The sequence below is a fragment of the Lingula anatina genome, chromosome 1 (assembly GCF_051362555.1).
Source record: "Lingula anatina isolate TDL-2025a chromosome 1, LinAna3.0, whole genome shotgun sequence".
Taxonomy (NCBI): domain Eukaryota; kingdom Metazoa; phylum Brachiopoda; class Lingulata; order Lingulida; family Lingulidae; genus Lingula; species Lingula anatina.
The window spans coordinates 20,859,704-20,885,875 of record NC_141767.1 but is presented as its reverse complement, the minus strand read 5'-3'; the positions used below and the strand labels follow the sequence as shown (position 1 = coordinate 20,885,875).

Below are 26,172 nucleotides of genomic sequence, written 5' to 3'. Positions count from 1 at the left end.
AACTAGGTGATAGGTGACATCATAGAATTATAATATTGTATCTAAACTAATCTAAATTGTATCTATTTAATGCTGTAACCATCTACCATGCTTTAATGGGATATGAATATTTCAGGTTGAGGAACAAACAGCGAAGGACACTGAGTAAGCAAGTTATAACAAGGAAAGAGCGCAATCTGACACAAGGAGAGACAATGGCGGATCACTGCCTCAAGATTTGGAGGGATAATTGCAGCTACAGAGAAGAAGTATATAAACAAACTGTATGAATCATTGAACATTGTGTCCAAAACCATTGCAGACACATGACAGTTGGACCCGGACCTGATTTCCCCTTTTGGAATGGAGATAAACCTATAACAATATAATTATAGAAATAAGAGTAAAAAGGCCTTATTAACCATTTTGGTGATAAGCATAACTCGTTGAGGTGATCTGTTTCGGAAGACACTGTACATGTATGCCTAGCATAACGCTGAGAAAAAAGCATTTCAGGAGTATTTTGAAAAAAAAAAAAAAAACAATGGCTCCGCATACAAAATGTAAAGTTTCTTGGCGCAACGATTCGAGTTAGCTTTGTCTAGCAGATCGAGTTTTATTGTCTATACTGGGGTTACATCCAGAGTACATCTACCGCATCGTTCGAAGACAACGCGAAATTGCAAGGGGTGCGAGGGGAACAGCAAAATAGAGAGGAGGGTGGAAAAGCAAATGTTGGAACCACCATTGTTACCTCTGACCTCATTACAACATGGCTGCGACAGAGCTTCCGGCATGCACTTAGGCTTCAGGTTCCTCTAATCCCATTAAAAGTTACAGTTTGAAAGTTAAATTTGCAGATAGAACTCGGTGGGGAAACGGCCAAAGGTAAGATGCTTCCACCAGGAATCGGTCATTGTCTTTTGCGTTTTTATCTGACTTACAAATAGCCATCAAATAAGTACCCTTGTGTGACGCGAACATGGTGACAAGTTTGGATTATAACTTCCTAGTTCCCCGGAGCTGGGTATAACCACTTGCCTTGAAATACATGAGCAACCAAAGCAAATAAATGAATTAATAAACGACCATACGTCTCTCATGTATTTTGAAGTATTGCTTTACCTAGCCAACTTTTGAAATACGGGTACTAGACCGGCACTAACTCCGAAAATTGCTGTCTTTATCAAATATCATATGTACAGTAATTTACATGCAAAGACTCAAGGGTACTGTATAGATTTTGTCTAATTTAATAACATAATTGAAATTAATTTATTTATTTTTTAAATTAAATTAGGAGTGCTAATAGTCACGGACCTCAGTCACTGTCAGTACAGTTTTCAAATAGGACAGTAGAAGACTTTAATATTCTACAGATTTACCTGGTATTTTTATGTGATGCCCTTGTGGTCATTACTGCATGGTCTGTGTGAGTCATAGTTCATATAATGTAGTCTACCAAAACCATTACCAGTAATTGCCAGGTCTAGCAAGAGAAATCCAAAATGCAAAAATATATATTTTGTTCCAGTTCTCTTGCGAAAATAAGGTTCATTAGTTTCTCTTTGCCACTGGTGAGCATTTGTAACAATATCAGGTAAAGATATATATAGGTCACTAATCACAGGGTATAGGTCATGGATTATGTTTTGGAACTATACTAACTTAATCTTAATTTTATGAGTTCTTGTCCAAAATATCCCATGTTGCTTGGGTTTGGATGGTACAGTATGTCATGTGCTTATTTCAGAAGCATCTTTCATTTGGTTTTGATACTTAGTTTTAAGAGCTGTGTAAAAATCACATAAGAACCAAGTCACAGTTTAAAAAATAGCCACATGCAAACATGACAGGAGGAGGAAGTAAAGTCTTATCTCATAAAGTCAATCTAAATATAGATGCACAATCAAGAGATCAAACTATTCAGTATGTCAGTTTAACACTTTGTGCAAATCAATTGTCATATGCTTTAGTGCATTTTATAAAGACCTAGATAAAATAGCGGGGTGATTTTGCATATTTAATATCTGGACTTAACTTTATCAGGGATACTAGATTACAGTAATTTTGATCCTGACTAAAATGGAGAGCTTACCATATATCACACAAAGGAAATTCAAACCAGGTTAAAAGTAGACCAAAATTTTAAGGTCAGTATCCAATGGAGATGGTTCTACCATCAGCCCATGTGGGTCGGTCATTAAACTGAACTGCATACGAGTTGTGTTAACAGGCTTTCTGATTTTGCTCAATATACCAGAGGAAGTCTGTCTGACAGAACTGGACAGAACTTGACTGACCACAATATTATCAAGGCATTGGATCCCAGTGGCATGGCTAGAAGGTCCCATGACCCCAGAATGTTAGACTTTCAAAGCTCTTGAAGATAAATAATATTATGAGGGATGAAGAGTTTGATATCAAAATTAAAATATGCTCCTTTTTTATCTGGGCATCTCGTATTGTGTTAGGCCCATTTGAATGGAAGTGACACTTATGCCAGTTATCCATCGGATGATTCCAAGGACCTATATAGTATAATCTGCAAGTTTGGACATCTGTCTTAAGGTAAGACCTGTTAGCTGCTTGGATATCAGTAAATAGTCAAATATGATTACTATTACAAGAATAGATGTGGCTGTGTACCAGTTTGTTGAGGCAATTGTTTCAGGCCATTTGGTTAGGTATAGCCACTACAGGACATTGCATCAAAGCCCAAACACTTTTTTCAAGGGGGGAGGGGGTCCTATTTTAGCACAAGATTTTGTTTTTTTTAAAGAACATGTCCAGTTTTTAAAGAAAATTGTCTGTATAAGAAAGGTAGCTGTGACTGAAAGAGCTGGTACGTTAAAGTATATACTAGTATATTGAAGAATAAAATTTAGGTTATGCAATGGTATGAAAACTATTTACATTTGAAGGATAAAGTAGTATTATATTGATTTAGTCATGCAAGGGCTTTAGTTGTTTGTGATGTTTAAAAGAGGAGTGACATTAAATCAGAAACAACAAAAAATGAAACACTTCATATTGTTCTGAGGTTAAAAAGTATGGAAAAGACCTGAGACAAAATGCATTGAAATTCTCAAATTTAAAAGAGAGCTTTGTTTTCGTAGCAGTCTGTGTAATATATAAGAGTGCATTCAGAACATCAGACATAAAGATCCGCGGGTCAAATATGGCCGACCCACTTGAATGCTATTAGCGTAATATTCACGAGGAATCTAATCAGTGTCTAATCGGGAATTAAGCATCAAGCTTTTTAGTGAGTCGCCATATTTAATCTGCGGATCTGTTAGTCCGCTGCTCTGAATGGGCTCTAAATTAAACATTGAATCAATGGTTCTGGATATGAATAAGTGCTCTATGTCTTCAGTATGAGTATATGAAATTGCTTCAAGCTCTGCTTTTAACTAAAACTATTTTTTGACTACTACATCAGGAAGCGTACAGATTGATAAATTTGGGTTAGGTAATTTTAGGAAAACATTTTGTTCCTCTGTATGAGCAATGTCTTTAGTTGCTAAAAAAGGTATGAAGGAAGAAAGGATGGCTTTTGTTGTAAATATACCTTCCTTCTTTTTCTTCTCAGAAAAAGTTTGTATTGTATGTGATTTGTATCTTATGTAAGCTTTTTCAAAATGCCATGCAATGCACAAGAGCAGTTTTAATCATAAGAAATTTAGAAACATTGGCATTGCAAGAGGAATTCTGAAAAAAGGTGGGGGGAAAAGACTACAGTGTGTGGTCATGATTGATATTGCTAATCATAATGTTATATTTGGGTGTTTACTTTACAAACACTTGCTGCCAACACTGTCTAAATATGGTCTAGGAATGTCTGAGGTTCTCCTGTGCTGTAGGTATTTTATCATGAATTAGTAGGAATTTCCAGGATGTTACTTTATGGATTTAAGCATGTGCAGATATTCATATGAGGGTCACCTGTGCTATTTGTTGTGCATTACAGAGAAACAAAAATAAACTCTCAAAATAAATCTTAAGATACACTAAGAAAACTTTCAGGCCTCAATTTTTGTATATAGTTTGTATATTACATGCCTAACTTCAAGCCAAATTAATATTTTCATCTTTTTGATTTTTGAGAAATGTTACAGTTGAGCATTAGAGAGAGAAAAATAAGGAAGGGATTTATAACTGCTCGTCTGTCTAAATGTAATTATATGGTATACCATGTTTGAAACTCCTCACAAAAAATTATCTATGAACTTTTTTTCAAGTTATATATTTTACTGTAATGAAGAAAAATTGCCAATAACTACCTGCATTACGAGAGTGACTAAAAGGACACTCAAAACATGATGAAAACTGGCTTATGTATCGCAATTTTCTATGAACAGCTTCGATTATGGCATGCCTTCAACTGGGGATAAAAGAGTTCAAAGTTAAAATGTTCTTGGTATTTCCTTCACTGTGAAGATACCAGGCCATGGTTAGGAGGACTACATTATTTTGTTATTAAGTTCAATTTATATTTTGGTAGACTGCTTATTGAGGATTAACTTACTCAGTGGTCATCTAGTGGTCAACCAACATTTTATAGGTGAGTTGACCAGAAGTCTGACCTTTGCTGAAAAGTGTTAGCAGAAATTGATTAGCTCAGAGGTGTTTTTTGGCAATCCCTTGCTGTGCTGCACATTTATTAATACAATTACTAGTAAACTTTCTGCCTCTGAACTTCCCATGCCCATGGGGTCAAAGTTAAAGACATATTATGTATTATTATTTTATATATATAGTCCAGAGGTGATGTTTTAGTTTGTTGATTGATTATTTATACTGATATATTTTAAACAAATGGTTTTGAAAGGAATTGGATGTGCTTTTAAGACATAGAACATAATAAACCAAGTGAGTACACAATAAACCAACTTACCAAGTGTTTTTAAGAAAGATGACTGTAAAAGACATGGTATTCAGTTCTAGTCCCATTTGTTGATTTTTAAAAGCAAAAATTAAGACATAAAGAGAAAAACACCCAAGAAGGTTAAACTCCACATTTTGATTGAATAATTATGTTATCACCTAAATGATTTTACTTAAAAAGTTTGTCACACCAATTGGAGCAGACTGCTGTTTCCTTTTATTAAGCTCAACCATTTTACTTCATTTGTATACATTTTTTTTTTTGGGGGGGGGGGGGGGGGGCTGTATCTCCAAATGTTTATTTATAGTGTGAGTCAAAGGCTGTTCTTGTTTTATGAGTCATGATGGTTGAAAATATCAGATACTAGTGTTGAGGATGAAGAGGTATCTTCCTCTCAGTAGGATTTGGCTAGAAGTTCAAAACCACCCCACCAGGAACCAATACTTACGATTTGAAAAACTGTGTAATTGTTTTCTCTTGAATGTTTTTCTTTTTTAATTTATATTGCTGAGGCTGATTGAAAGGCTTTTTGTAAAAAAAAAAAAAAAGTGACCTATTGTATGTCTAATAGGAAAAAGCATTCGTAAATTGTAGAAAAAAAAAACAGTGTAAGATGTCAATGAAAATAACAAAAGTTTTTTTTTCTTGTAGGTTTGTGCCCAGCCTTCTGTATTCCAGTAAAATAAGGCAAGAAGTGAACAAAAACCATGTCAAGATCAACAGGGCCACCACCAGTAAGTGAGGACACATTATAAAACTTCGACACCAAGTGTTTTACTCTGTAGACACATGATGAAAATTTATGCAGAAATGGTGTCTCACTGTTGGAAAATACATGGTACTTTGAGCACATGTGCTTGAAATTGACTGGGAAACAAGTACAATATAATGAGTACACAGAATGCTTAGTACTATTTATGGGTGTGTTGAAAAAATAGAAGTATTTGTGATGGAATGCACTTTTAATTCACTTGAACAGTAAATATTGTAATATTGCCCTAATTGAGATGTAATATTTTTTTCTCCACAATTGTAAAAAGTGGGTACAGTCATAACAAACACTTACTTTTACTTTTTGGTACACTTAAAACTGAACTGAGGGCAGTTTCAACTATTAAGCACAATAAGTGTGTAACTGAAGTAGGAAGGAATTAGATTGAGTACTTTTTGTGTTATGTGTTATAGCAAAAAGTACTTTTTTGTGTAGATATGATTGGTTCCTTGCAATGGGTACAGGAGAAAATTCTCATGAAATACTTTTTTATGTTCTCTTTCTGCATCAGGACCAGTGGCAGCCAGGGCAGGAGGTGCTAGCACGCTACACATTCCAAGGCAACTCAAGGGAAGATCTACCCTTCCAGAAAGGAGATGTGCTTACTATAATAAAGGCAACCAGGGTAAGGTGCACCATCATTAGGTGGGATGTGTCTGACTGAAAATAAGTCTCTTTAAAAGTGTGAACCTGCAGTGAGTTGCATCAATTCTATTTTAATTTCGATGATTTAAAATTACCACTTGTCACTACTAAATGTCTATAAAAGTTCACATTAACTTTTTTTTTGCATCAGTGCATGTCATTCTACTGAAAGTTTTGATGGGAATCTTTAACAAAAGAGTCTGAAAAATCACATAGCTAATATGTACATTTCTCATCCACTTGTAAAAATTTTACACATTTAGTAAATTTTCTACTGACATTGGAGCAAAAAATTCCAGGCCAGTGCAGACAGCTTGTCGATGTGGGGATGAATCATTTATACCCTCTTATCTAAGCCACTTTTTCTGGTTCAGAATTAAGTGATATTCCCCTCCCCCTTTTTATCAGCGATTTTAGTTGAAGCCATGTGCCACATCTTAGTCAAGATTCTTAATGGCCCTCACACATAAACCCAACGTGTAAGACATAGGTACAGCGCATATTTTCTAAACATTAAGGAAATGGGAGCCCAAAAAGGGCACTTCAAAACTGAATTCAATTGAGGACATTCTTACTGTCTCTAGATACATATGTAAGGCTAAGCAATATTATATGTGTGTGGTAACAGTTTAGAAGAAAAAGGGTACTAGTAGTGATTAAGTATTTTTAAACAATATTTTTTGTAGAATTTCTAATTCACATTGTGCTTAATGCTTTTTACTAAGTAAACCTCACTACTTTGGATGCATACCTATTACTTTACCTTCTCTTACTAGTAAATTAGAGGACAGTTTACAAACACTAACAGCTTATAGTGTCTTAATATTTCATTTTATCTTTATACAGTAAAGAATTGGAGGAGCATTTAAAGTCACATTTTGGCCACAAACCCAGACCAAATTCCACATTATATTTTCTAATATTACAACTTAGTACAACTTCATATTTACCAAAAAAAATGATATATGAACGAATTTTTCTGCTTTCTTTCTGTGCTGTAAATATCCCTCAGCAGTCTCATATTAATAAGTATGGAATTGTGCACGCAACTATAGATGCATACATTGGAGTAAGAGTGATGATTGTGCAATGCCTACACAGTACTATGTCATTTTGCGGACCTTTATGAACAGGAGGGTCAGATAAATAGGTCAATTTACGACCAAAATTTGAAGAAGGTGCAGTTTTAAAGCTATTTTTTGGCTGAACGATAGATTAATTTGGTTTATGACTTTGCATGTTGACTTTATTTAAGACTTAAAGAAACTATCAGAAGTGGTTCATATGCTTTACTGGCAATCCACACTCGCTGTATATGTATCTTTAACCATTGGTATTGTGCTGTGGAGACATGCTGTTGATATCATTGCTAGCAGTTCCTACTTAGAAGTGCTGATAATATTGTTGTTCCTCTTACATAGCTCAGATTATAGAAGTAATATACTAAGTAGAGAGAAATGTGATCTTGAACTTACCATTTGTGCTAGATGGCATGCATTGTGATTAGGAATAAAACTCGTGTGTTTTGAATATATGTACAAATGTGTCAAAAACAAGGAAAATTCATTACTGATATTGATTTTGTGGTTGACAAGCTCTGTTGACACTAAATAATTTAGCTAAGTACTTCATCAGTGGGGGCTCAGGTGTTTGATAATAATTTCTTCTGTCATTTAGACAGAGAAATGAATGTGATATCTTCATATCAATCATTACTTTTTATTGGTACTTAGTTAAATGATTGTCAAGTGCTTTGCAGGACTGTGTGGTATTAACAGGTTATTTCTACACTATTACTTAAAGTGTGTGTGTGTGCCTGTGCATGCCCACAATTATTTCTCTTCCTAAGCAGTCCCTCTTAATTTTACAGGACCCGATGTGGTACCACGCCAGAAGGTCTGACAACAAAGAGGGAATGATTCCTGCAAACTATGTGCAAAAAAGATCTGAGGTCAAGCTGCATGCTATGCCGTAAGTATTAAAAGAATTTTTCTGTTCATTTAGTGAAATTTCATCACATGGCCTTAGGGAAATAACACACAATGAAGGGCTGGCTAACTAGTAAGTATGTAGTTGGTTCACAAGTGATTTTGTTATTTGGTTACTACTAATTGGTGTTGCCTTAATTTTGGTTTATGTTATTGGGTTGTTCTTGTATGTTTTCCAGTGTTGACAATTTAATTATGGCATACAGTTTTAAATTGAGCAGACTCAACCTATCCATGGCACCAGTCAGTAGCTTGTTATTACTAATTAACATTATGTTCATGTTTATAGTTCAGCTAGGTATACCCATTCAGCTCTGTATTAAAGAACCGTTTTCACCCAAGGGAGCATCAATTAATGTGCTTCTTATGTGAAGCTTACAGCCATAATCATGTTAAAGTTAACAGTAGTAATGTTTATGCGGAACTTAATCCACACACTGCTGTTTGTACAATAAATGATTAGACCATGCCACTGGTGTCTTGTAGCAACAGTAAGGTGAGTTGCTTGTGTTGGAACTTGGTACTGGGTAAAACTCTGAACTCTAAGAGGTAATGAAAACAATGGCTGCAGGTTAGAAGTGGGGTTGACTGACATCCATGCAAAAAAAAGGTGGGGGGGGGGGGAGCTTTGGTTCTTTTTGAAATATTTTTAAAAGAGGAAAATTAAGGTTACAGACTGGCAGAGAAGAAATCAGCTAACTGCACTTTGGCAAATTCTCATTTCCTAAAAGAACAGTTAAAGAATGATGGTCAGTTATTTGGAGAAAAATTCTATTTTTTTTCTTTTTCATGCTGAAACCCCAAATATTGTACCTATAGATGGTGTCTTGAGGCCTTTATTAGGAAGTGTTGCAATAAGATAGAGAAAAACCACCAGTTTTATGTGATTTTCAGTTGAAAAATATTTCCTGCATAGATGGTTGGTGCTTAGGCCTCTTCAAATAGCTTATCAGATTATAAAACCCAAGCGGAAAAGTAACTATTGGAGGAGATAAAATGTCAGATAAGAAGGTCCAAATCATGGAAGTGAGAAACATGCTGATGTAAAGATTGAGTAAACTGCTGTGGTCTAATTAGGATGACACACGGAGTTTATTTCATATTTCTTCCTGTCCATGTATTTAAGATATATGATGTGATAATTAGTCACAAAGTGAAAACACTTGACATTTTTTTCCAGGTGTATCATTCTTTGTTAGTCATAGTAACTTGCTTTCAGGTGGCAACTTTTACTTACATTCTAGAAAATTAGGATCAATTTTCTCATTAACATACTAATGTGGTAGTGCATTTAATTTCTTTCTAAAAGAGGAGTATTTCCCTGGTGTCTTTACACAGATTTTTGGCATTGTTAAAGGGATAACAACTGTTCATTTAGGTCAAAAAATGAATTTTCCTGGGGTAAAGAACAATTTTTCCATACTTACCAATGGTTAATGAATCCATTTCTACATTCAAAGTTAGTCCCTGTTTTTTTTCTAAAAGGTTTTTTTTTCTTTTGGTAATAATCTTTAAAGAGATTATTACAGAGTATAGCCATCTGTTGAGGTCACGTGGTTGGATGGCAAGCACATATTGCAGATTTATTGCTATAACTGTAGTTTTTGTGGTAAAATAGAATATATTATATTTCTTTGAGTTGTTTACAATGTATTTATTTTGAAATATGGATCTCATACTAAGGGTTGTTATCTCTTTAAAAAAAATTATATATAAAGAAAAGTGAAACTGCATTTCTCTTCTTTGAAGTTGTGTATTAAAATGTTTTACTGTTAAAACATAAAAAGTGGTTGTGAAGCCCTATTTCTTAACTACTGAATCTATCAGGAGTATGTAGTCAAAGGTTTCCTAATACTTGTCTTATCTTGTTAGAAGTGTTTCGTTTGAATATGCTCTAGGAGCTAGGGCATGATGCATTAGCTAGAGCTCAGTCTAAATGTACATTCCATATGTGATAGTATCTATGTGATAACAGGTATGGCTCACACCATTTATCACATGAAATTGAAGGATATAAAAAAATGTTGTAGGAATTAGACTAGGATAGGGTATTATTTGTGAGTATTGCTTGAGCTAACATGCAAAGCTCAGTTATGAATTGCTCGACTAGTAGACCTGGATTTAAAATTCACTATGGTCAAGATATGTACAGGAACATATCTTGACCATAGGTCATTACTTTAGAAAAAATAACATGCCAGTTTGTTTGAATTTAGTGAGCAAAGTTTTATATACATATGTATATACATATACGAGTACTTTGTCATAAAATGTTGTCATAAACATAAGCTGACTGAGTTTGAGGATAAGTTAGTAAAAGTTGGACCTACGTTTAAGTAAGCAACTATCACATGCCATGAAGGAAAGGGTTTTTTCTCCCATGCATCGAGTGTGTTTTATGTTTTTGCAAGACCTTTGAAACCAGTGTATTTGAAACATTCCAGGTGGTTTCATGGTAAAATCAAGCGTGAGCAGGCAGAAGAATTATTACAGCCACGAGAAGAGGGATTGTTTCTTGTACGCGAGAGCACCAACTATCCTGGGGACTACACGCTGTGTGTTGCCCATAAAAACAGTGTTGAACATTATCACATCATATATAAACTAAACAAGTTAACAATAGATGAAGAGGAATATTTTGATAACTTAAATGAACTTGTGGAGGTGAGTACATTGAGGCACATTTACATTTGAAGATTGGTTGACTGAGTCATGCTCAGCAGTGGGGATGAGGGGGGGGGGGGAGAGGGAACAGGTGGGTTATATTATTGTCCGTGCTAAATTTAATTTAAAAGCTTACAAAGCATGTTATACTTCATGTAGCTAAATTTTTTTCCCTTGAGATTTCAACACTTTTTGCTTAACCCTCAAAGTTTTTTGTATCCTTAACTTGGCCCAGCTTGAGTTCTAGTTTTTTTAGTCTTTGAGTTTATCTCATAATTGAAATAGAGGTGGTTGAATTAACTATAGACGGCCAAAATTAGAAATTAAGAAACAAAAACATATTTAGATTGTAATATATTTTCTCAACTGTTTTAGATGGTTATGCCTTGTGGACAAAATTAAAAGTTCTGGATTTTCTGGAAAATTATTAATTTTTTTTTTTCTGAAAATGTCAACAAAGATTGTCTGACGTACTCAAAAATAAACACTATGAATGGCAGAAAAAAATTGATAGCTTTTTAAGATTAAAACATTGTCATAAGGCATAGTTTATAAGCTGTAGGAACAGCTGTCATCAAAGCCATCAGCAGGCACTGCTTGATAAAAAAGTTGTCCAAAGCCAGTGTTTATTAATAGTGACTTGTAGAACAAAAGCAATTACTCAGATGAGAAATTTTACTTTTATACATAATTTATTTTTGTTTATATACATAAAATGATTTTACTATTACTAACTGTACAATGGATAAAGTAAGTAATTTTTTAATATTCATTTCTGAATAAATCCAAAGATAATTATAAAGGAAAAAAGGTTAGATAAAAATACTTGACTGTTGTACATGTATGATGGTTATATTCAGCATTACAAGAATGATGCAGATGGGCTGTGTACCAAGCTACGGAAGTCTGTTCCTAAAACCAAAGGTGGTATGGAGTACACAGTGGACAAAAGGCAGTTTATGGATGCAGGGTGGTCTATTAAAGAGAAAGATCTGATCAAGGGGGAAACCATTGGAAGAGGAGAATTTGGAGGTAAGAGCTTCAGTTACCATTTTTTTTTTATGTAACATGTTACTGTTACAGTAGATTGAATTAACTGGCTTATTTTGACTTGTATTTCATTTGTTACAAAAAAGTAAAACATGCATTTAAGTCGCCACTTTGTTAACTTGATCTTTACACATTCAGGTAATGAAGATTTGATGTGTAAAACTTCACAGTTACTTGATATGTTTTGTGATTTCTATTTTCAATGGGGTCCCATTTCAATACTTTCTGAAGAGAGCACTAAGTAATTGATGTTTGCCATTTGATGGATATTTTTTTTTTTTTGGAAGACAAATCGGTGTGACAACAGACAAAAGATGTACAAACCCTTTGAAATATGAGGACTATGTGCATGCGTCATACTACTGCTCTTGCACCAGTGCTACTTATAATTTTTTTCTGAAATGCTTTAATTTTGATTTCAGATGTTAGAAAGGGGGAGTTTAAAGGAGTACCAGTAGCCATAAAGTATCTTAAAGATACAGATAATGCAGCTCAGCAATTCTTAGCAGAGGCTTCTCTTATGACGTAAGTAAGAGATGTTTGGAATATTATTTACACAATTTTTTGCCTTCGGTATTTCAGAGTCAAGGTTGAATGCAGGTGCTGGAATTTTTTCTTTTTGGGCATATCTATGTGCAGGAGATACAACTGGTAATCAATATACACAAGATTAAGAAAAAAACTGTATTGTATTGAAAATGCATTTTATTTTATATTTTGATCAGAGAAAACTAAAATGCCACCTGTCAAGCATTGTATAAACCATTTTTGTTGTGATGTTGTTAATGATTATTCATAAATTAAGACTGCCAAGATTTTAGGGCTTTGCTTAACACAATGTCTATTTCACATGACATCACATCTAACACAATCTTCCAGTGAACCACTCAGTTGCAAAATATTAAAATCATGTGTAGAATCAGAATATTGGTATTTTGAATATTCCAGATCCTTGAAACATCGTAATCTTGTCCAGCTTATAGGGGTGGTATTAGGTCAAGAAATATACATTGTAACAGAATTCATGGCCAAAGGAAACTTAGTGGACTATCTCAGAACGAGGGGAAGGAGTGTCATCACAAAAAGAGATTTGTTGAATTTTGCCAGGTATTATTTATCAGAATTCACACAAATTTCAAACCATTATTTTGAATGCTAATCTAGTTGTATTTACCTTTTTTTATTTCGAGTATTTTTTAATTTTTACTGTGTTTGAATGATAACATTTTGTTTTGTTTATGCCTAACAAACAATATGATGTATCAATGAATATATTGTACTGTACAAACCACAAAGATAATTATTGTTATGAAAAGATAACAAGCTCTGTGACTGATTTCTGATTATACTACAAGGGTATGTCATGTTTAGAACAGAATTTCACTTATGCGAACACATAGAATAAAGCACTGAGGCTCATATTTGAAGAGATAGCAATTATTTAGTCTGAACAGAATTTGATAAAAAATATATATATTGAAAAAAATTTGTATAGGTCTTTACAGAAAAGTATTGAAAGTGCAACCAAAAGCTGTTTGAATAAAATATTAAGTGCCAGTAAAAATACCCCAAGCAATTAATAATATTAAATGAATTATTGCTTTTTTAGTGATACTTGTGAAGGAATGGCATACTTAGAAACCAAAAGTTTAGTACACAGAGACCTGGCAGCCAGGAATGTTTTAATATCAGAAGATGGAGTGGCTAAGGTGGGCATATGAATACCAGATTCTTGATTTACATGAAAGTAGATTTATAATCAGTATGCTTTGGCTTGTGCTAACATGATGAAAGCTAAACTGATATCTGACATATTCTTGTCTGGCTCGAGTATTGTCAGATATTTCATGATTATTTCTGCCATATTTACTTTTCATTTGGTTCAACATTTTGATGTGGCTAAATTATCCAGTATTTGGACAAAAAGATAAACTATAATGAATTAATTCAATATTACTACATCATAGTATGATTATATGATCATAAAATTTTATGGGCTCTTTATGAAATGTTTTTTAGATGGATCTTGAATAAAAACAAGCAAACTATTATATTATTATCAAGCAGTCTTGTTATATTATATGTTGTTTTTTTATCAGGTGTCTGATTTTGGACTTGCTAGAAGAGCAGATTCTAACCAGGCAGGAGGAAAGTTCCCAATTAAATGGACAGCACCAGAAGCTTTAAGAGAGAATGTAAGAATAACTTATTATTCAGCGTGAAGTAAAAAACTGAAAAATAAAAACTTCCAACATTAAAATGTCCAATAGGTTATGAATTTTTAAAGAGTTAATACTGTAACAGTTTTTCAGGCAGTGATTGATACTTGGAATAATGTTACATTTCAGAAATTTACCAACAAATCTGACATGTGGAGTTTTGGAATCCTAATATGGGAGATTTATTCCTTTGGAAGGGTGCCATACCCAAGAATAGTAAGTAGTTCTAAAACTGGAACTTAAATTTGGATTTAGAGTTTAATATCTATTCAAATGATGAAAATGCAAAATCAGATTTTCTGTAAAAAGAGGTTTTCTTGAAATAAGACATAAAACGAGGCAGCAAAGCTGTCAAATGTACAGACAAAAAACAGGAAATAACTATGCACAAAATAGGCTACTGTCAATTCTGATGCAAAAGTACATTATGTTAAACTGCAAATTCAACATCAAATTTTAATTATGCTCAACAGGTAATACCAATGCAAGTAAAATGTGTAACAAGTTCACACTTTGAAAATGTATAACTTCCAGAAAAAGAAGCCAATTAGACCGCTTTTCCAACTCAGGCTGCATTTTAGTCCTGTATTTCTTTTTTTGAAAGTTTGGCAATCATAAGTAACATGGTTTTCCCATAATGGTCATCATGGCAGCAGCACCCAAAATTGTGTTTTCTTCTATTCTGATGCAATATTACATAATGGTTAACAGCATAATGACCATCAATTTTTAATAATAAAATATACGTATCATGGATTTTCAGAAAATGTGACTAGCATGGGTCGTCAAGCCAGTGGAACTTCAAAGTCACACCTTGAAAATGCCAATATGTGAAAAATTAAATTTTCACAAAAAAAAAAAAAAACGTTTAACTGGCAGTAAGAATTACCAAACAGACTGCATTGCCTACTGAAGCTGTATTTTAGTCCCATGTTTCTTTCCTGCATTATCAATAGAATAGTGTTAAATGTCCAATTTCCTCCATTCTGAGATTCTGAACACAGTGAATGATTGAATCTGACAAACTGCAATGATATGAGTTTATTTCCATTTTTGACACTTTATTACACAATACACGATAACAAGTTTACCATCATTTTTACATAATCAACTAACAATGTTGTAAAGATGCAGGAAATGTCAAACAAACACTTTTATGTATCTTATTAGTAAAATAATAAGACTGTTAACATGCCTAAGAATTGAATCTGAGGAAATGTGAAAAAACAGCATAATTTCCAAAAAAATGGCGCGATTATGCTGATTTTCGAACTTGACCTGCGTTTTAGTAAGATTGTTTACTCCTGTGAGTTTAATGACAATTGGCCTATCTGTTTTTCTTATATTGTGTTTACGGTGTTGCATATATGCTGAAAAATGAAAAAACAGCATAACTACTAAAATAGTAGCCCGATCATGCTGATTTTCGAACTTGACCTGCATTTTATGAATATTCATCAGCTCTGTAAATATAAAGCCAAAAAGTAAAAAGTAAAGTGTTTACAAGGAAAGTGCACGGCGACGGCGACGACAGACGCAGGTGATGGCAATATGTACAGACACATCTGTGTCTGTACATAAAAATGAAGATCTACAAAAAAAAAAAAAAAAAAAAACTCCAAGTCTGATAATTCCCCTTTAAAGTAAACATGTATTCCAAAGATTAAAAAAACTAAGATGTACAAAAAATAATAAATAAATAGATAAATAAATAAAACTCCAAATCATTCGACCGTATTTTTACTGCACCTCCCCAGTGTTTGGCTTTTATAACTGTGTTAGGTGTGTGTGTGTGCATGAAATATGTATACCGTAGTGGGTGTTTGAAGTAACTTATTCTAGTTTTTTTATAAGCTGATATAAACTTGTTTTTTTTTATCTGTTTCAGCCTCTAGCAGATGTGGTAATGCATGTAGAGCGAGGATACAGGATGGAGAAACCAGAGGGATGTCCTAATGAGGTATATGAAGTCATGCGCAAAGCATGGGACTTAGACCCGGCCAGGAGGCCCACTTTTGCAGATGTCAAAGTAGAACTAGAAAAATTACGAGCTGTTGCTGTCTAAAACTGACCAGTTTAAACTATATGTCTAAACAATACTTGTATAACCAAATACAGCTGTAGGAAAGGATGCAGAGATAAGAGTGATTAGTATGATGCAAACTGGCACACATATGAACCAAGTCCAATGGAATCACTTTGTGCAGGATGACATGGGATTTTACCAGGAAGTAATATTAGTATTGTATGTTCAGCTACTTAGAATCACTTTTCTCATGGTCATAGTTTGGTTTGAGGCAGACCAGACTCTTGTCTTATCTGGAATTTCTCCAGATTATTTATACCAGTATGTATGGACCCAAAACTGTCCAAATCCCCTGAAAGGGGATGGTTTTGGGTAATGTGGCCCATTTTTGTTCTCCCCTCCCCCTTCCTTTGGTGGTGGTGGGGATGGGAGGGTCTACAGTATTCAACAGAGATTAAGCTTTTTAGCAGAGAACTTGGCAAATGCAGCCCAGCTAGCAGTGAAAGAACGAAAGACGGCCATAACGTTAATTTCAGTGTCACACCTAACACAGAGCTATCCTTGTCCATGTGGCTTCACATGTAATACAATCTTCCAGTGAACCACATGGAACAGGTATAGCAGGAATGGACAAGTGAACACAATTGTAATTAGATTGAATATATTTATAAGGAATTAGAATGTTGGTAAACTGTCATCATACCAAAGTTTTCTGTATTTCTACGAGTGCATTACAACTGGTGCATATTTTAGCATGGGATTTTAATGTGCTCCATTTCATCTTCTATGCATTATGTTTTATTATGTCATATATGTAGGTTTTGTGATACCATAGATAGTAAATCAAATATTAAAGGTCATGGATACTTAGATAAGTTTTACCTCATTTAAACAAACAAAAAACTTTTGAGTGGATATTTTCATATGCAGAAGCCTTGGTCTGTATATTTTCTGAACTTCATTGTCTTTTTATGACAGTAACACACTCATATCTTAATTTGTTGCTTGCAGCATACTCATTTATACAGACAGAAACTGCAAGTTTACCTCAAATTTCATTGAGGTTAACTAAAAAAAAAATTAGATGCATTCAAAATGAATGAGAATTTAAAAATAGGGCAACTTCACTACTTTTCCAGTGCAAAATTGTCCCAAATTCCATTGCTTAACTTTTTTGTCTGTCAGCTGCACTGATATGGAATGGCATACTGTTCTTACTATAAATGATAACAAGTTGGTGATTTTTTACTCATTTTCAAATTTTAGTTACTTTCAACCCTCTGGTAACTTGATTGGCTGTATTGTCTGTATACTTGCCAGCTTTGCTATCTATATAAGGACTTCAAGATTTAATACACATTGCATATTCACAATCCTATGTCACATTTTGCTGTTGCCTCAAAGTGCAGAGAATTTTGACCTTGACCTTGCTGGCAAGTTGTCAGGGACATGGAAGGGTATGCTTTGTCTCCAGACATTCCTGGAAGTTCTCTAGGCTAAATTTATCCCTTTTAAGCATTATGATCATCTGGTTATAAAATGTGTTCCCACCTTGATTTAGAAATATGTATTCTTTGTTGTAACTATTTTCTTTTTCTTATAATAGTAGTAGGTGACAAAGCTTTTGCTCGATCCTTACATTACTTGTAGGTAACAGATAATGCAAATAGATATTAGGTATTTTAATCATATCTCATAAAATAAAATCTCTATTTGATTGTGCTCAATTATGGAAATTAGGCATTACATGGATAAATTCTGAAAAAAGTAGAGCATTGCGATAGAAATTATTTAAGTGCATCTTTTTCAAGAATTGTGTACATAATATTAGCTTTTAGCTAGAACATCGACCATGGCCTTCAAATCCACTATGGAATTATAGGTTAATTTGTCTTAAGCCAATAAAATTGACCAACACAGTATAAAAACAATTAAATGTATTTCTTAGTTATTCCTTGTTTGATCCAAGCTATTAATTTAATTGAATGATATTATGATGTTCCATATCTACAAAAAATTGACACTGTGATTATTGTCACTTCTGTTGTTTTAAAAACATTCAGATATTTTGCCAAATTTAGAAATAAATTCACATGTATACATAAATAACTACACCAAATTAAAATTTACATTACCATTACCACCACCAATGTACTGTTACTGATTCAGAAGTAACTGCTAACATTCCAGGTTTTCTATACTTGGCATATATGTATCAGATTGGCCACTTTACCACTATAAAAACAAGCAATCTTGTTCCAGTTAAGCATCATCTTTTTACTGCACATGTGTATAGTAATATAAAATATTTCCCAGGTATTAATGCATCTGTAAAAGGACACAGTTTGTGTACCACAGAATGATCTCTACACCATCAACATAATTTGTCTTTGTAGAATTTAGAGGTAGGTAACCCCTGAATGGCATCTAACTTCTAAGAAACATTCTCTTAACCATACTGCAGCCATTATAACAGAAATGATCAAATGCTGACAATTCAGAAAGGTAATATCACAGATAAGAACTGATCATTTCATTCAATACATCACATGCAATGTGACTTACAACTTTATAATCACAGATGCAGCTTTCCATCTTTGTACAGCCAAATGCATTACAGGAACTTCTCTGCAAATTTTCTTATTTAAGAAATTGTGAGTATGCAGCATTGTGTACTGTGTCAGTGCTACAGCCAAATTCCATTTACTGCCCTTGTGTGATAAAGGCCTAAAATCAAGGCCGAGGTATTCAGGTCTGTGTTATACTTGAACCCGAAAGACTGTCTGTTGTGAAGTAGTGTACCCTGCTCAATTTTAATCTAAACTGAAACAATCAAAACAGTTCTATGAAAGACCAGTCGTCACTCCCCCCCCCCCCCCCCCATATGTTTTGTAAACCGAATTGTAACACAGTGCACTACTCTTGTGAAGAACCAGTTATCTAAAAACAGACTTGCACTAAGTTTGTGACAAATGTCCCTGCTTTGAAATCGGTAATAGGCATTGGTGTACATTGCACATATTCAGTATGTATTGACATAGAGGTATTAATTCAGCTATCAGGCATAGCAGGCAGCACTTTCACTCCCATCTCCATCTCATCCTCCTCGGTCATAAAATACGCCATGCTGGGGATACTGCGTAGGTACTCGGCATGCGACTCGGAGGGTAAGGGTCGTCCTCTCATCCTGTTGAGGCGAACCCAGTACAGAAGTATGGCAATGATAACAACAGCTATGCAGAACCAGGGTAGGAAAGTCATGTAAAATGGTTGATCAACCCAAGGCGGGCGAAAATGCTGATAGAATACTTTTTCCACTTCTCTGAAAATTTTAAATAATGAAATTGCTTACCCTACACGTATGTAAAGAGTTGGTGGCAAAATAGCTGATTCATTTAAAAATATTGGAAACATCTGCAGTCATTAAAATTACTGATGAACCTAAGCAATATTATTCCTCAAAGATACTTTTTAATTTTCTGAGCACTGTAATAAGTACACTTATGAATTCATATAATTTTACAAATGATCATAAGAAGAGATGATTCAATGTTTTTTCTTTTTCTTATTATTATTATTTTCATTTAGTTACTTTAATTTACTTTTTTTGCAAATAACGAAGTCTTTTTAGTCTTAGTTTCTAAAAGTTACTAATGCTTGAAGCATCTGAGAAAATAGAATCCCTCTAAAACACAGTGAACCTTTCCGACCAAATGTGCTAAATAGTTGAAGAAAGTGTAAAATTCATTCTACGCACCTGAGTGGTAAATACCTTATCCTAAACAGCAGAGCACCTAGTGTCCACTGCACATCTTTATCATAAACTACTTGAGCTGAGCGGAAATGTTTGTACGTCTTTGGAAACTTGAAGCCCACATGTAAAGTTGTACTCATCCATGCCGACTTGAAACACTGGGTCCTGCAAAATTCATTTAGAAAAATGAAGCAAATCAGGATATCCGACTCTGCTTTTCATTATGAAGGGAATGGTTCACAGAGTTGTTGCTGAAGGTATCAAATTTTTTTCACAGAAACAATGTCTTGTAGAATTTTTTCTTCTCTGGAATTGCATATTCAGTTAATGCTTATATCACACGAAAAATCCTAATCAGTATGCATGCCATGTGGGTATATGCTTTCAATTAATCTGAAAACCACTCGTTCTTAATTAATAAAATATTAAAAGGGCAACAGATGGATATAAAATATCGACTACAGCAACTTAATATGTATGGCTGGTGCCACTTTAATTCTGATAATATTTTAGTTCAGATTGGGTTTCGGCATAAAAAATTCTCCTCTATGCATTTTCACTTCTCTGAGTTATTTCTTTTCATTTAAGTTAACAAATACCTTAATCGTTCATCATCTGCTTTAGGATAGTAGTTCTGTTTTTTGAAATCTAATATCTTCTTCCAAGATAAGGCACAGTAGTCCTAAAATATTAAACATGACCTAGAATTAAAATATGGGCCAGACCTAAAATAATAAACATGACCTTGGATTAAAATGTGGGCAAAGGTACAGATTTATAAACCATCCATACAGGCACTGCTCATTACCATGCTTTTGAAGTTTCTTCTAATTATAAAGTCAAATAATTTGTGGCATATAAGTGGCATATTTTCAAATAGCTTTTTAAAGTTTTATATTGATGGCAATTAAATCAGTCAAATTTTACACTTAGCAACCCAGCTAAATTGTAAGTTAATCAATTTATCATGTTAATAATTTTTAACATTGACTAAAAAGAATCTTTCATAGTGTTCAGCCTTATAAGGCTTGGATAAACAAAACTGTTCAAGATAACAGCATTTAATCAATACATTAATATAGAAATATATAGTTATGCTTATGTGGAAAAGGAATACTGAAAGGTTTTTCCTTTCCCATTTAAATTGTAATACAGAAAATTTAAAGAAAAAAATGCCAAGTTCTAAGATGTATCACTATTGAACTTATTCAGGACAGACATGAAATTTAATTAAATGAGTGTCCTCATATCAGTGTTGTTTGACGTCAATGTTATAAAATCCAAATATGATTACAGAAACAGCAAAAGCATAATTAATAATAGATAAGTATATCTTTAACAAGCTATACTGCACCCTCTTACCTTGGCTGCTTTTTCAAATCTATAGTAGTCATATTTTCCTCCAAGTCTCAGCACATCATCAGATGAGTACCAAAACTCAGAGAAACCATAGAACTCACTGTTGTAAAAGTTAATTGGTGGCTGGTATATGCCATTAATAGAACAAGGCTCCTTGACACAGTGAGCCGTAAGGTTAAGTAATGGTATCACAGCAGGTTTGCAAGCTGTATAGTTTCCTGTTCCCAGGAAATGATACGAGGTCCCATTTACACTGTAAGTTTCAGACAAATCCAATGGTCTGCAGGGATCCAAGATGGGTGCTATTGGTGAGTTTTTATAAAAACTGAAAAAAAAAGTAAGTAAATCTTTTGAAATCTAGAGTTCACACAGGGTTACGCACATGAATGTACAGAAACAATTTGACCAGCCTGAGAAACTTTCTGAAAGGGGAAATATTTCAAAGGCAAAGAATTTTCCATTTTTCAATCACAATTTTAGTATTATAATAAGCTATTAGATGCTGCAAATAATGGCACATCTTCAAATGTATACAGTTTCATTTCTTAATTACCATTCATTCTTCACAGCAAGTAAAGCAAAATTCTCCTAAACTGTCTGCTATCACCATTTTATCCGTAATAATCTCAAATTCTACAGCATATTGATTAAATCAAGATTCTATCCAATTTTCAGACTAAAAAAAATCCATACCTGGTGAGATTCCGCCTCTTTGCAATGTCTACAATTACTTTGTGATATCTGTCTCTGGCAGCATTAGCACCATAGCCTAGAAATGTAGTGACATACGTCCTGTAGTTGTGATCCAGGTCTGTCTTTCTACATCCTAAATTAAACTCTGAGATCAAGGTTTTTGCAATCTCCTCCTGAAACATTAATATGTATTTATTACAGATCATTTTAGAGATTTCCAACCAAGTGTGCTCCTTTCTTTTGTCTGACATATCCTTGTAAACTGGTAAACTGGTGGACCAATTTAAATTGTTTGAACACCTCAAAATGAGGTGATATTGTTAGATGCTAGCTAGACTGGAGGTTGGTCACAACAAAGGCAAAAATATATCACATGCAAAACTTAAAACTCATTTTTTTATCTTAAAAAAACCTAATTAAGTGGAATAGAAAAGTTTCCTTATATCCTTTTTTCGTCCTACATCATTTCAACATGCAACTTATGAAATAATAATTTTGACAATACTGTGCCTTGCATCATAAAATAAGTCAAGTATGTATTATTTAATGCCCACACACTATTCCCCATTAAGAACACACCTAGTAACAAACTTTCACCCTTCTAAATATGAACTAATACATAATTCCTTCACCTTTTGAAGTGATTTCCAAATGACTTTAACCAGATCCACTGATTTCTACCAGATTTCTTTGAATACCCTTCTCAAGATACACACAACAAATCTCAATTCAGTAAAACTCTACCTTTTATTGTAATTCTTAAAAAAAAAAACATCATATTTAACTATAACTAAAGAAAAAGAAAGAAGCAAAGAGAACCCATAGGGAATAATAACCTTTGGAGAGTCAAATCTTACAGATTTGGGAACTTCATAGGCAATCTGCATGGAGCCCCCTCCCATGTCCATCATGCCTACTGTTCTCTTCCTGACATGAGGGCCAGAGCTGGCCTTGGCACCAGGGGGGTCCACAGCTATCAGCGGGTCATCTGGAACATTAATTAAACAACTCTACATGAAATAAAACTGAGGTTATCAATGCAGGAAAAACTGATTAAAAAATATGCAGAAATCAAAATTGTCACTGTATGCGACAACATGGGGTTAAGAGTAAATGGTAAAAGTTGGCGGGAGGGGGCGGGCAGTTGCAAGTTTATACGAGATTGCATAAATATAGTGGGGTCAAATTGCAGCTTTGTTTCTGACGTGAAACATGCATGATTTAGAAATTTGGAATATATGTTTGTCCTTAAACAGAAAGGTGTCCATATATACACCAAGATTTTTGCATGAGAAGAAGTATTGACCACACTTTCACCAATCTTAGTACTGAGGATTTCTGCAATGTGTTTGTTGTGAGGCTGTGTGATAACCAAGAATTCTGTTAGGCTGTCATTTATCATTAGTTTGTTCTTTACCATCCAGGCCCTGAGCATGGAAATACAGTTTTTCATTTTCATTAAGGAAATTTCAGGATTCTTGATGTTGCAGGGAGTATACAGTTGAGTAACAAAGAATGCGTATTTACAACAAGAAATCCTATATCATTGTCATTAAGCAAACTTGTGTGCGTACCATCTTCCCCATGTTCAAATCTTCCCAAGATGTAATTAATTGCAATCCATGCATACACCCCCTCTTCTTTTCCAGATATTACTCCAATTTGATCAGCTGCAAACTGGAAGTTGAAAAATATTGGGATATCCGTACGGAGGGCTTCTAAGATGGCATCTTGCTGGCTGAAATATTTAATAGATACCCATATATTTGTTTTCGTAAACATGAGACATTAGTGTCTGCTTATATTTATAATTCAAATCAAACTCATCAGACATTCACATCACACACAATCCAGCGGGTGTAATTTATAGACTTAAATATCAATAATAGTTATTGAGGATTTAATAGACTTAACAACCATTCCTCTTTCCATATTGTAACATTTATGCTATATTGATTTCTGATATTTGAACAATAAAATATGAAAAATGCTCTATAATTCAATAACAATTTTTTTGAGTGTAGCTTCCACGTAGTGTCCTTAAGTTTAATGGTTGGTGCTAGAGCTTGACATTCAGTATTGAAACCTATGTGGCAGTATTTTTGTCAATGAGATTATATGAAATACAAATAAATAAATAAATAAATAAATAAATAAATGTAAATAATAAAAAAACACTCACTGACCATTTCTAGCCATTGTTACAAATGTCATCATAAAGCTATCAAATGAAAACCTGACTAAATAATGGTCTTACCTCTGTGGTAACATTCTCATTCCAGCTGTAGCTAAAATATACAAAGGTGTTTCTTTGTGTTTGTCTTTTGGCACATGTTTTGCTGCATACTCCAATAGAGGTCGTAGGTATTCACTAGCTTTAGAAGGGGTCTTACCAAATGTTGACAGACCTAGTGAAATTCAAACAACAAGGATGGAGCAAAAAAAAAAAAAAAAAAAAACTCTAATGTTTCTTTGGCATTTCAGCATTTGATTATATTGTTTCAAATGATTTTTAGCATATCATTAATTGCACATTGCATTCAAGTATTCTATGGGAATGCCTAGTATCTCAACTAAACATGCCATGTTGGCCTATTTTCCCCAATAAATAACAGTAACTGTTATTAATAAATCAAATTGGCTTTCTATTAGCATGTACAATTACACTCTTTGTAAGTAGATTATATTTCATTAATAAGAGATAAATTGGTCTTTGGCAAAAATACAAATATAAACATTATTTTGTTTAGTTATTTAGACCAATAAATATTAGGTGGTAAAAAGGATTTATTCGGAATCTTAAAAAAGGGAAATATGTGTTATTATACAAAATTCTTTAAATGTAAGGAATAAAAAAGAAAAGAATGAATAAAAATAGAATGAAAATTCAAAAGAATATTTTATCTACATAAACTGAAAAAACAGACTGAAGATCTCACATTACCTGGCGTAATTTTCTTTGACACAGGCTTCTTGTCCTCATCCACCATAGGATTTATTTTGAGCAGTTCCCTTGGATTCCCTGAATGTTGTGGCCACACATACACATACACCCTGGACCCACTGCTTCCACAGTCAAAAACCACCCCATAATGTAAACTGTTATCTTGAACGTTAGTCACAGCGGTATAGTGGTCAGTTCTTGGTCTGGGAGGTGCATGGTTTAGTAATGCTCTCTCATGCCTCTGAATGCTGTAGTTTTGTATAACAGTTATGATGATTATGATGACACACACACATGGTACTAATGCCAGTAATATCTTGGAGGTGCATCCATTCATCTGAGCAAAGCAACTCCATTTTGATGATGTACCTGGGCATCTTATGCTGATCCTTGAAGAGAGAGGGAGAGAAAAAAGAAACAGTTATTAACCTATATGCAAGGTTGTTGTAAGTTATCATCTCTAATATTGATTGCTATTAATATTGCACACTTTAAAAAATAATGACCAATAATGCCTCAGTAGATCTTTATCTTGAATTCTAATGTTGGCATCATGATAGGCAAACAAAAGAGTATATTTTTTTAATTACTAGTAATCAATTAAAAAATGAACGAAAAGATAATAAATAATAAATAAAATTAAGGAAAATTATACTATAGCATGAAGAAATTTGCAACTACCTTGATCTAAAAAAAAATTCTACGTCTGCAAATGTTAAGTTGGAATAACAATACATGTATTTTACCTGGCCATATGGTTTAAAGGATCTCGTTCTGCCCGCCTTTGCATACACTTCTTGCAAATAAGCACTGATGATATATTGCACACATTTAATATGAAAATAAATCTACCGCTGAACTAAAAGAAAACAAAAGTATATAAAATCATATTCCAAACTCGATAAAAATTTATGAAGTCAAAAACGAGGCCGCGAACACGCAACGCCAACGAATTAAGTGTGTCGCTCATCAATAACAGTTCCACTTCATACAAAGTATCGTGGCTCGATCTATTATTCGTGCCAGTTCCCATTACTTTAATACGGGTGCTAATGCGGCACACAAGACTCAGGTTGACGTGGCCGCAAACCACACCGGAAGTGATTTCCTGACAGCAGCCGTAAAACGGTACAACCTGTTTTCTTTTGCAACATATCTTTTGGCCTAAACGTTTTAAAATACGTCTAA

The 26,172-nt window shown here is 33.8% G+C and overlaps 2 protein-coding genes across 3 annotated transcripts; one reads left to right on the top strand and one right to left on the bottom strand.

Moving 5' to 3' along the window:
- The first annotated feature begins 695 nt into the window (after positions 1-695).
- Positions 696-18,170, top strand: LOC106162977 (tyrosine-protein kinase CSK). Its single transcript, XM_024076394.2, has 12 exons — positions 696-867; positions 5,522-5,604; positions 6,154-6,267; positions 8,158-8,258; positions 10,720-10,939; positions 11,800-11,971; positions 12,412-12,514; positions 12,938-13,096; positions 13,599-13,698; positions 14,089-14,184; positions 14,338-14,424; positions 16,097-18,170. The coding sequence occupies exons 2-12, from the start codon at positions 5,578-5,580 to the stop codon at positions 16,271-16,273; spliced, it is 1,356 nt and encodes a 451-aa protein (XP_023932162.1). The 5' UTR covers positions 696-867; positions 5,522-5,577; the 3' UTR covers positions 16,274-18,170.
- On the bottom strand, positions 18,157-26,108 carry LOC106176350 (ectonucleoside triphosphate diphosphohydrolase 4). 2 transcript variants are annotated; one of them, XM_013558691.3, is made up of 10 exons: positions 25,731-26,108; positions 24,985-25,373; positions 24,298-24,448; positions 23,615-23,778; positions 22,877-23,028; positions 22,041-22,213; positions 21,351-21,672; positions 20,588-20,670; positions 19,992-20,153; positions 18,157-19,556 (listed from the first exon to the last, which is right to left on the bottom strand). In XM_013558691.3, exons 1-10 carry the CDS (start codon positions 25,772-25,774, stop codon positions 19,286-19,288), a joined length of 1,911 nt encoding a protein of 636 aa, XP_013414145.2. In that variant the 5' UTR covers positions 25,775-26,108; the 3' UTR covers positions 18,157-19,285. The 2 variants fall into 2 exon arrangements, with proteins under 2 accessions (XP_013414145.2, XP_013414146.2); XM_013558692.3 differs by having other exon boundaries at positions 22,898-23,028.
- Between the last annotated feature and the right edge of the window lie 64 nt (positions 26,109-26,172).